Here is a 12,690-nt window from a genome sequence, read left to right as displayed (position 1 = left end):
TTATAATACCAATGATTTACGATGGCATGCAAATCCAATCCACGAGTTAGCTAACAAAAAAACATACAAATCCGATTGAGAAATAGTTATAAATGCAATTGGAGAGAATTGTCCTTCACATCCAAACACTCCCTTTTATATTATTTAATTTGGTTGATTTTCTTTCCATTTTTATAAGCAAAAAGTTAAAAATAAGAAACTACTAAAATAAGTATATATATTTTTAAAAAAATAATAAAAATTACACTAAACAATTAATAATAATGATAACAATATCGAAGAAAGTGGAACCTAACGCCAGGCAGAAGCGACAGTGAGAGTTTTCCCCTTCCAACCAAAACATACCCCACCGTTCTCTTCTTTAACAGTAAATCCTGGGTTAACTCGGTTTGTTAAATTCAATCTCGCTTTCATTGACTCAGCAACGATCTGACTCATTGGCTTCAACTCGAACCCTGCCATTCCCATCCGGGCCCGCCATTTCCCGAAGACTTCGCATCTTTCAATCCGGTCCCTGCCTTCGCAAGCAACCGAGTTTACTAGCGTCCGACCCAGTCCCTCCTCGACCCTTGCTCGCTGTGAGCTATCCCTTTCCATTGTTGAGTCGATTGAGTCGAATAGCGCTCCGTAGTATGAACATGATTCGTTCACGCGCGCCATGAAGGGGGCTGTATTTGTATTCATTTCTTGCTCCACTATTGTCACAACGCGCGGCCCCAACCCCTTCACGCGCCTCAAAAGCTCATCCCTTGGATTCTCTGTGGACACGCTCTCATCGGGCATTCTATACAGCTTGAACGCAAAATTGACAGCCAAGGTCTCTTCCGGCTCGCACCCGAGGGACTCCCGAGACAACTCACTGAGTCTGCAACTCACAACGTTGAAACACAGACTTAGTCCTAATCGCTGAGCGAGTTGACTCAGCATTTCACCAACTCGCCTCAACCTCTCCTCCTCCTCTCCACCATTGCTATCAGCAGCAACAGCTGTGATCTTAACAATGGCTGGCTTCAAATTTTGAAGCCCAGAAAGCGCGTGTAGAAGGTTCATGTATTGCCCACCTTGACCGATATCAAAATCAACAACATGGAAGCCATTGCTGCAGCTATTCATCTCTCGGCCTTGCTCTCTTGTGGCCTCAATGATGGCAAGATTGGCAGCCATGAAACCAAGCTTGAAACAAGGTGACAAGTCATACAAGGACTGGGTTGCATCTACATGTTCCTTGCTGTACAACTCCCTTACAGAAGGTGTTTTTTCAGCAGAATTAACCCGAGATTTTAAAGCCATCAACATGTATTCCATCAATCTCTGTTCAGAATTCCCTTGTGGGTTCGCAACCTGACAGATACGAGACAAGATCTCAGGGTAGACATCAGTTTTACCTTCGTAAATTGCTGATGCTGCTTCGATTATTGTCTGTTTCGAAACCGGTGTGGTGACCGTCGAAGATGAGGATGAAGATGATGAAGTGGGCGATGGAGAAATCGGATTATTACAAGAACTCATGAGATTCTGTATCGTCTCAGACCATTCACTGTTAGTGTTTGTTATAACACTTGCATCGTCACCTTCTTGGTTGTCGTCATCGTCGTCTAAGAGCTGTTTTTCCAGTTCTTGAAGCTGATTCAGCATCTTTTTCTCCCGATCTTGGCCCATAACTACTCCGTTTCCTCCTCCGTTTTGGTTCTGTAACATATTCACATACGGCATCATGTTGTTGTTATTGTTGTTGATGACACCGTTAGAACTCATAAGATTCATGGGGCGCTGCTGCTGCTGGTGAGAGCGAAGTTGTTGAAGCAGAGGCAGACTATAACGTTGAGGCATTAAGTTAGGGAGTTGAGGAGACAAGTTGTTAACGGAGAAATCAATGGGAGAAAGTGTTGAAATCGGTGAAGTATTTTGTTGGAACAAATTGTTATTAATCCTCGGCTTTACAGACCGGAGGAGAAGATTATTTAGGGCCGCTTGGTTTAGCAAGTTTTGCTGCGGCGGTGATTGAAAATCTGCAAGCGAGCGCTTGCCGATTAACGTTGGCGTGGCGGTGGTGGCTGCGGTGGTTGCGTTCATGCTTGTGGGCAGGATTGCTCTATGTTGAGCGATCTGTTGATAATTATGAGAAGACAAATTTTGGTCAAGAAAGATTTGGTTGGTTCTGTATGGAGGCAATGATGATGGGTTATTTGAGAGGTTCATGGTGGGTAGAGATGATCTATTTGTGTAGAAATCTTGGAAACCACCGCCTCCTCCTCCTCCTCCCCCTCCACCACCACCGCTTGAAAACCCAGATGCCATTGGAGAGTTAGTGCTGAATTCTTCCAAGAATCCCTTTCTAGGGTTACAAAGAGAAACGCATGGACAGGTTTGTTTATGGAGAGAAATGGAAGAGAGTTTCTTCCTTTTTTTATCTTACGAGGTAGAAAGGATTCTTGATGAACAATATAAGGGAGAATGTTTACCGCTTGATTTGATCTATTTGAAGAAAATCAACGGTGATTAATTATGTTATTACATAACCCTTTGATGTTGTTGTTCATGTGAAGTTATAACTCTTTTGTACTTGCTTGATAGGACATTCATTATCCACGCGTTGTTATAAGTCCGTGATCTTCACTTTCACTAGCGACGAATGTCCTATTTTTTATCGATGTGGAATAAACATATTTTTTTTTCTCAATACGTGGATGTGAATGCATTATGCCTCTTCATATGACTAGAATTTTGTTTCACATGGTCTTGATTTCGATGCAAAATTTGATCTAAAATTACTCTTTTTTAATTGAAAAAAATAAAAAAAAATAATATATTTTTTATATAAAAATATAAAAATAATTATTCTTTCTTTATACTTTTGAGGCAGTGATCACCTGACAGGACAGTTACGAACTATTCTGAAAAGCCAAAGACAATAACCCCAAGAAATGCAATCCAGAACGGCAAGCGACAGGGACTTATCGGACACGTGTAACAGCAAAGAAGAACTTTGAGCTAAGTTTCGGTACCTGGGCCGTTAGTTTCAAATTTTCTCCCCATGGCCCCCCTGATTCGAAATTCCAGTAGCTGTTTCGTCTTGAAACCGGTTGCTTACTTACAGGTGTCGGTTTACGAGTACTGAAAACATAAAAAAGTTGTCTGCAAGGGCAAAGCCCTGACCATGAAATTAAAATATTTTAAGGTCACAGCATGTAAGAATATTGGAAACTTTATTAGTTTATGGTAAAAAGCTGTACATGGTACAAACCAGTAGTCCTTTGATACTTTTCTTTTTTTTTCTTCAAATTAAAGTGATTTCTCTTTTGTTCCCAGTTCAAAGGAAATTTCAATGTTGCCATCAATTTTGAAAATTTAAAATCCAATTTCAGGATCAAATTTGTTGGATTATGGGATCAATTCATGGTTTGGATCCGATTTATTTAGGTGAATAAAATTATTAAAAATCTAATTTAACCAGAAATCAATTCAAATCAAGCTTTGAATTTTAAATTATTAAAAATCTATTTATTTTAGTTAAAAAATGATAAATTAGTAGCTACAGCATTCTAGAATTGGGTTTGTAACCATTTTATGAACAAATCATTTTTTCAGTCCAGATCTTCAATTTTTCATAGGGTTTGGTACTCTCATAAATTATTATTGATTACACGAGGATTATGGTATTTAAGAATATAATAACAGTTATTTTTTAAAGTAATTTAATCTAGAATTATATCAAAATAATATATATTATTTAAAAAAATTATTTATAAGACAAGCACATCAAAATATCTAAAAACAATTATAAAATATTAATTTGAAAAAAAAATTATTTTTTTAAAAAACACTTTTAAAATATAAAAACAAACCAATAAAAATATAATCTTGGCCACAATCTTTGCTTCCAAGACAGAAACTTGGAGTAATAAACTGCTCTTGGCTTTATTTTTCTGTGTAGAGTAACAATAACGCCCTAGCAGCTTCATGGCAATAAATACAATATTAATTGATTGACAAACAAGTAATTGAGTAGAGGAGATAAAAGGTTTGTTAAGAAGAGTGGCAGAATATTTTTTAGCTTTCATGGCCCACTGCTTGCTTTTCAGGCCACCTTCAATGCCAAAAAAACAAAACCTCTTTAATGCTCGGAAAGTATTTGTTTACTCCGATGGAAATGGGCGAAGACGACGAGTAAATGGTTTGCATGTGATATCTTCTGCATCAACACCAATTATTTCCTTACAAGGATCCCAAATGAAAATTCATTCAATATATTTTTTTAGTAACATGATTTCTAGATTAATTTACATGTATTATTATTAATTTTAAAAATTTTAAAATTAATAACTATATAAATATCTTTGATAACCCTTAAAAAACTCAAATTTATAATTATTAAAAAATAAATTTAAAATCTAATTAGTTAAATTATTCTTTAAAATTATTTAATTTATTACTTTATTCCATTGAATTTATAGGTTTTACGGTGATGACGTGTTTTTTTATCGACAAATCCATGAGTAAATTGAATTTTAACAGAAATACAACTTAAACATGTCTCTTATAATCTATTATGTAGAATTTATTCGGTTAAATTTTATCAAGTCAGCACTAAAATATTTTTATAAAACAAAACAATTATTTTTATAAAAAAATAAAAACAACTGGACATAATTGTTTTGATGACCCACGAGCTAATTTTCCATGCAAAATGTTAAATGGACAGCTTTTAATTGATTAACCAAGTAGTTAAACAAACATTGGGTAAATAACAATTCCATATATATGAAAAATGGTTTATTATTAATTAAAAAGTAAAAGAAAAGGAGAATGTCTAAAATGATAATCAGATGGCTTCTCTCTCTCCTGAGAATGGCTAGTTTATTCAATGGAGGAATTAAGAAACGCCCATCCTAGCTGTAGGGTGATCGATCACCTCCTGAAGTATTTAAGCTTAATTAAAATGGTGGTCCTAATTAAGGGGATCCCCACCACTTCTGTTTCAATGTTTGGCTTTAAGATCAAGCCATTTATTTTCCATTTATTTTATTTTTTTTAAGAAAAGGACCGATCTAGCCATCTCTAAATAACTTTAGAGCACCCATCTTTATCTTTAGAATTAATAAATAAATCTGTTTTGGCATTGGCACGATTAATTTATGAATTCAATGTGTCAAACGAGTCACTTGGGGTGGCAATTGTAGTGGTTAGGTTCTCCTCTAATTCAATAAACTTTTTTTTAACTTAAATTTCTTTATCAATATTAGATTTTTTTAATAGTTAATTCTTGATTAAGAAATAATATTTATATAAATTATTATTATAGTTATAAAATTTGATTTAATTAGCTCAAATTGATGCCTCGTATAACTCCAATCAAAACTAATTAACATCCAACTTTATTAACTTAAATAATTTAAAAAAACCCTAAAATAAAATTATTTTGAACAAAAATGATACACTCAGTTGATTTAACAGCTTAATTTAATTGAATAATTTAAATTTTAAATCAAACCCTACAACTATGACTATTATTACCGATATTAATAATATTTTTGATCTTTTCTTAAAACTTACAAGTTTTTGAAAGAGAAAAAATCAAAATCTCGACAAAGGTTGTCAACTACTCATGCATGTTACCATATTTCAACATTTTGCTACACTGAGTCATTTTGAACAAAAAAGGATAGACTCGGTCTTTGAATCACTCAAATTCTCTGATGATCACGATTATTGCTGCCATTACTAATGATGTTTTTCTTGTATTCTTAAAACTTACACATATTTGAAAAAAAAAATCAAAATCTTGACAAAGGTTAAATTATTGTCAATTACTCGTGCACGTACTATATTTCAACATCTTGCTCCACGGGGTCATTTAGTTGACCCATTTGACCCCGGAACCCTTCATGCTCGGAGGAGGTTACAGTTAGGTCAACCATGGTCATGAAAAATGTCGAGTATATTCTGAATTTTGTTTTTGTTTTTGTTTTTGTCAAACCGTTGACTTTCTCGTGCCTTGCACTAAAACCAATTCAGCAGCCATTAAATCTTTGACATTTCATGAGAGGTTGCGTGTGGGCAAACCCTTTTCTAAGAAATTGGTCGGCAAACTAAAGCATCCACAAAATACCGTAGCCTTTTTACCTTCTTTTTTTGCTTGAAAAAGAACCATACGCTTTGCAACTTGTCCATACACTTTGCCTTGCCTAACTCACCTTCCTCGCACCATTTATCTTGATCGCCAACTCATGGCTACAGTCAAATGCAATGGGAACATGGCTGAATACATTACATTGTGCCATGAAAGTTGAGTATTCTATCGAATAATTATTTTCCATTCATATCCCGAGACTTGCGTGGATTTTGGATTGCCCAATATGATAATTTCACCGTCTTCTTTGTCGATCTTCATTTTTTATACTTATTTATTAGATTATAAATTATATGAATTTACAGGAGCACTTCTTTCAAAATCACCTAAATTTAACGAAGGAACCGGGGAATAAATGTTTTTTTATCACGAAAAACAAGGCTTATATATCAATTGAGAATAAATCTTTTATTCATATATATATGATTTTAAGTAGTTTGATTATATATATATAATCATCAAACGAAACTTTTAGAATTGTGTTTCTTGATATGGATATATTCAAATTTATCACGAAAAACAAGACTAATGTGTTTCGGTTGAGATTAAACCTTTTATTGATATGATTTTAGGGATTGCCTCTTATAGCAATCTTGCATACCATCATGGCCCTTAAATCACGATACATGGTTAATTTTTCTTTTGTTTCGTCAATCATGGAGCCCTGATTAGACAATTTATATCCGAATCATTGATGTGTTCTTGTGAGAGATAAAATCCCACAAATTTGTATTAAATTCAAATAATAAATTCATGACTTACCATGTAAACACGTAAAAGATCACGTAATTTGAAGCCAATGCTCGATCACATGATACCTTGTCGTTTACCAAGCTTTCAGAGGTGTCATGCATGACCACATCTAGGTTAAAATTGGTGGAAGACTCATAGGAGCATGACCAAACTCTTTGTTTTTGACCTCTTGTTGGCTCCACAGAAAGCACCCGCAAGGTTATTTTACCTAACCACACCTTGCACAGTGCATTAATGCACAATATCGAAAACACTTCTCCTCATGATTTGCGCCCCCCACCTCCACCTAATAAACAGCTAATCACATACACACAGAGGCCTATCGAGGCATCTCTACACACTCTACTTTAACTAGACACTAAAAGTTGGTGGAGACTGCCTAACAGAAATCGAATCACTCCTCACTCACGCTATTCGAAGAAAAAACTCATCTTTTTTTATCGGTTTTAATTTCATATTATCTCTTGATCACTTTTCAATAAAGATTAATTTCTGTGAAGATCACTCGGTGAAAAATGTTTTTTTTTCTAAAACAAAAGTAAAGTTTAAATGAAATATATGGATGGAAGACTATGAAAGTGATTAAAAGTTTTTAATTGATAGTTTTATGAAGCTTACGATGTAAGAAATTAAATATATTTAATGATAAGGTTGAGACTGTTTACATTATATTTCCAAAATTTACCTTATTTCTATTTTGATTTTCACAATGGTAAATAAATTTGTTACTCATTACGGTAAATAAAGAAATGTTTAGAAATGTGATTTTATTTTGCTTTGTGTTTTTGAATTGTTTTAAAATATTAAAGTTAAAAATAATTTTTATTATATTTTCAGATAAACTCGCAAAATAATATTTTTTAAAATATTAAAGTTAAAAATAATTTTTGTATATATAAAAAATCATTTTTTATTATATTTTCAGATAAACTCGAAAAATAATAAATTATTAGATGAAAAAAACAGTCATACCACTGATCCGGCTATAGAATCTTATTTAAATTTTGATCAGAATAAATCTACATTTGATGAGTGAAAAAAATAAAATAATAACCGGATAAAACCAAGAGAAGGAACTATTTGTGGGGCCATTGATTGGTTACGGGAAGTATTTGGGAGTTAACCGGGGATAGCCGTTTCACAAATGGAATCCACCAACGCCGACAGGAAGTGATATTTTATTAACAAGGGATTTGATGAGGAGGCCACGCGCTTCCCGAAATGCGGACGCGCACACGCAATCGATGCCACACGAAATCAACACTCCCATAAAACCTGCTTGCTCGCTTGTTTTTCTAGACTTTTTCGAGCCAGGGCGAGTTTCATGTTTTTTTTTTTTAAGGATTTTAGGGTTATTGACTATTCGTATCAGCATTTATTCTTCTTTGCTTAGCAGAAACAAAAACAGTTTTTTCTTCCTTGCTTGGAATACAAGCACATGATGAATTTCTTTCATATTTTTTGTAAGAGTTTTTATAGCTAGAAAGGGTGATGTGAAGAGCAAGATTACTTGTTATTGCTAGAGTCCAACTTGCTATGCTAGCCACGAAAGCAAGCGACTGCTCTTGTGAGTATACATATTGATTAAGCAATTGCTCTCTTATATGCTAATATGGTTTGAAACTATGGAACTAAGCTAGCGTAGTAGCAAGAAAACGAATGGATTAAAACTTAAAATCAAGCAATTGCTGTTGTAAATATACATATCGAATAAACAGGATCTTCTATTAATTAATCAAAGAGGTTACTTGGGGACAAAAGAATAGGGTTATCTGAGAACTAATTCCTGTGTGCTCAGAGGGGAAACGGTGAGGGTTACGTTATTCGGTGTTGCAATCGTATCTAGATATTTTGTGCAATTAATTAAGATGGATGCCTAGGGTTTGCTTGCTTGCATGCATGCATTATAGAGTGTTGATGGTGACGAGCTAGGGTTGGTCCAAAACGCTCTCCCACTTGGCCAAATTGATCATCAAGGGCTAAGTGCCTGTTCATGGCTGACTGAAGGAGAAGTTGTCTACTCGTTTTCAGGATTAAAGTAAGGTTTAGGGACCAGAAATACATTCAATATGCAATACCGGTGAAGGTTTCAAAGGAACCCAGCTTATAATGCAGAGATTCAACGTTTTCACGTGGGATTGGGAAAACGTGATGACTATAAATGATGGAAGATACCCAAAGCTTAAGGACCTTGATCGCAATTGATTTTAACATTAATTAATATATGATAAGACGCTTATAATAAATATTCTACATGATGCATGCATTGGATCATAGGAATTAAATTATGGACTGGGATTCTTGGTGGTCTTTCTTTATTTATAATATTTGAGTATTTTCGTGGAAGCTCTTGTGCACTTATTCATCATGATTTAATGATGAAGAAGCAGCGTCGTTGAAGTGTTATAATAGTAGTATTTATAGAATTAGGTTTCTTAGTGGTTGAATTATATATTAGTTAAGTTTTGTTTTTTAAATAGCTTATTTTTTCATGTCAAGGTAAATTTTTTTGATGATAAATTAAGTAATTTTATAAAGAAAAAGAGTTACAAATACACTTGAAAAGCTTTAAATTTATAAAAGTATTAATAAAATGTTGATTTAGTAATTAAGACAATAATATATTCCTGCAAGGATGAGAACACAAATTCAGTCCCTAGAAATCATACTTGTTAGGAGGGATAGCCACGAACCCTAAACAGGATTAGTCGCATCCTTAAAAAGGGTGTGAGAATAGTTAGAATAAAAAAAAAATCTAAAATTTGGATTGTTTTGTGTTAAATTTGTATCATTTTAATGTAAAAATAATTTGTCATTTACTTGATGATTCAATGAATATTTATAGTTTTTATACCTTGTATTTTTCTTAGATAAATGGTTGAAGAGTAATTTTCTTTATGATAATAGTTATGATAGATAAAATATCTCTTATATAAGCATTATTGAGAAATAATATGCCTTATAGAAACATTAATAGGCGTTAATAAAAAATGATATCCCTTGCTTAGGCATTAATGATAATTAATAGAGAAATAAATAAAAAAAACTCCCATGTTTTTAAGTTTAAACAATAAACCAATGAGAGTTCATCCCAAAAAAATACCGGTTTCTAACGCATGGGTGCTCAAGTTTGTGCTTGGTACTTGGATTTGAGTATTCTAGCTAGACTTTAAATAGTGTTTGGAAATGAATAAAAAAAGTTTGGGTGATTATTATTGCAAGTTTGTTGGCAAAGTAATAGGAAAAAATCTTGATCAATTGGGGTGTATTATTGTATATGATAAAACTAGAGACAATTCATATCTAAAAGAGGAAAAAAGAGACCTTTCCTTTTCTTTTGAATCATAAAATATAATACATGGTTGGTCCTTAAATATTTAAATCTTAAAACTATAAAAGCAATCGGCCTTTTTTTTCAGAAATAATATATGGTATACTTAATTAACATATTTATAACTTTTTTATTATTAAAATAATATTTAAAATAAAATTATTTTAAACTTATATTTTTCTTATCAACCTAATATGAACAAAATATTTTATTACACATGATTCTGAATAATTTTTCTAACATCTAATTTTTTTTTTTGAAGTTGATAAAAAATAATGTTCATGGAAAAAAATAAACAAAGTACGGGAAAGAATTATAGTTACCAAACCTGACTTGAGGTCTCGCTTGTTCTAAACTTTATATTTTAAATTTATCAAGCCAGTTAAAATAAATTTTGAAATATTATTCTTTTGATTTAAAAAAACAAATAATATTATTTTAAATAAAAAATAAAAATCCTTAAAATTGATTTAATCAAACTTTATACATGTTTAGTGTCATCAATCAAACCCATCAAATCAATCTTAAAACTGATTTAAACTAGAATCTACTTGTATCAGGTTTTGATTCAGTTAATTTAATAAGTATTTTGTTATTTTAAAAGTGTGTTTGGTATTATAATAGTTGTTGTAGTTATGGTTTGAAAAAAAATATTTTGTAAAAAGTGCTTTTGGTTAAGGTTGATTTAATATTTATGTATGTTTGGTTAAAATTGTAGTTAAAATTAAGATTGAACAAAAAATAGGTGAATATGTTTGGTTAATAATACTTTTGAAATTGAGGTTATAAAATAATTTAATATATATATATATATATATATTGATGGTTTTTAATTTAAATATTGTAGATTTAATTATTGTTATTATATCATGAAATAAATAATACTTTACATAAAATAGTTTTTTATTATTTTATTAAACTATCTATAATTCCATCACGTCTGAAATACATTCAACAAAAACTACAGTTTTTTTGATTATTTAAGCGCTCAACAACATCAGGTAAAATATAATCAGGAATAAAATTAAAATTAAAATCAAATTCTGCAAATGCTACATCATCAAGCGATCTCTATCTAATTTATGTAGTATTATCAAATAATATTAAACACTAGTTTTTTAAAAAAAAAAACAAAGTTAAAAAATAAAAAAATAATTTTTTATTTTATTTTATTAGATTGAACCTGATTCAATACATGTTGAACTTTAGATCGGAACTAGTCTAACCAGAACAATAAAGCTGACTAAACTGTTCATTAAATAGTGCAATTAGTATGAAAAATATATAAGAAGCAGCAATTAATTTTTTTTCCATGCATTTTGAACTAAAAAAATATTGTTATAAACAATAAACTATATATTTTTTATCAAATAAATTACATCTGTCTTTTAAATTTAAATAAAATACAAACAAAACTTCTTAAACAAATGCTGCTGAGTAAACTTTGTGGCTACAATTTTATTTTTTTTATGGATCTGCAGATTATATTAATTCCTTGTTTGGTGCAGCTCTTCGGTTCCCTCCTAGGTGGGACCAATTCCTCAAATTGATTATTTATGTTAAAAGTAAAAATATATGATCAAAAGTACATTACTAATAGATAAAAAAAAACAATATATTTATATTTAGAGAATTAATAAGTCTATCTTTAGAGGCTTGACGTAGTTGTCAACAAGTTAATTTATTCTTCTATATTATTATTATTATTATCCAGGATTCAAAAAAAATCATCATGAAGAAATTCAAGCTAGTTAACATGGAAATTGATTTAAAATACATTTTTTTAATTAATAATTAAGTGTATTTTTTAATCATTATATATCAATTAAAACTTAATTTCTATAAGATTTTTGTTTGATATACTCAGAATAATAATTTCTATAAGATTTTAGCAAACATCATTCATGCACGATAGCGACGATGAAAAATATGGTATATAAAATTATAAATAGTATTTTTAAAAAATAAAAAATCGAGGAGAAACACGTGGAGGCTGGAAAGTGAACACTTGGAATTCTGGGCAGCAATGAGCTGTCATCTGATCATCAGATTCAGACGGTTTGCTGCCGTTACCCGTTCCATCACCAACCTTCTCCGCTCAAATCCAATCCAACACTCCAATTTTTATTTTATTTTATTTTTAATATAAAAAGACAACAGAGCTTTTCCTCTTCCTCTTGTCCGTACACGTTAAAAACGATGCCCTCGAAGCGTTTAGCATGTGAAGAGAGGAGACTTCTGGCTTGCGTCTAGGCAATTGTTAAGAAACACGAAAAAAAAAAAAAAAGTAAAAGAAGAGGTGACTTTTCTAAGCACACATATTTTAATTCAATGGTGTTTTTCTTTATTTATTTATTTTTATTTAACATTATTTTTTATTAAAATTGAGCTTTATACTTACTTTTAATTTATTTTTTATAAAATTATTTTAATTTCATGATTTAGATTTAAAGTTTAACATGTTAGCTTATATCAA

At 31.5% G+C, this 12,690-nt stretch overlaps 1 protein-coding gene across 1 annotated transcript; it reads right to left on the bottom strand.

Moving 5' to 3' along the window:
• Positions 1-229: 229 nt before the first annotated feature.
• On the bottom strand, positions 230-2,516 carry LOC105135263 (scarecrow-like protein 8). The gene has a single exon (XM_011040062.1). It carries the CDS (start codon positions 2,296-2,298, stop codon positions 292-294), a length of 2,007 nt encoding a protein of 668 aa, XP_011038364.1. The 5' UTR covers positions 2,299-2,516; the 3' UTR covers positions 230-291.
• Positions 2,517-12,690: the final 10,174 nt, after the last annotated feature.

The sequence above is a fragment of the Populus euphratica genome, unplaced genomic scaffold (genome assembly GCF_000495115.2).
Source record: "Populus euphratica unplaced genomic scaffold, PopEup_1.0 scaffold72.1, whole genome shotgun sequence".
NCBI lineage: Eukaryota > Viridiplantae > Streptophyta > Magnoliopsida > Malpighiales > Salicaceae > Populus > Populus euphratica.
The sequence above is the reverse complement of the archived record's forward strand: the minus strand, read 5'-3'. Positions and strand labels throughout refer to the sequence as shown.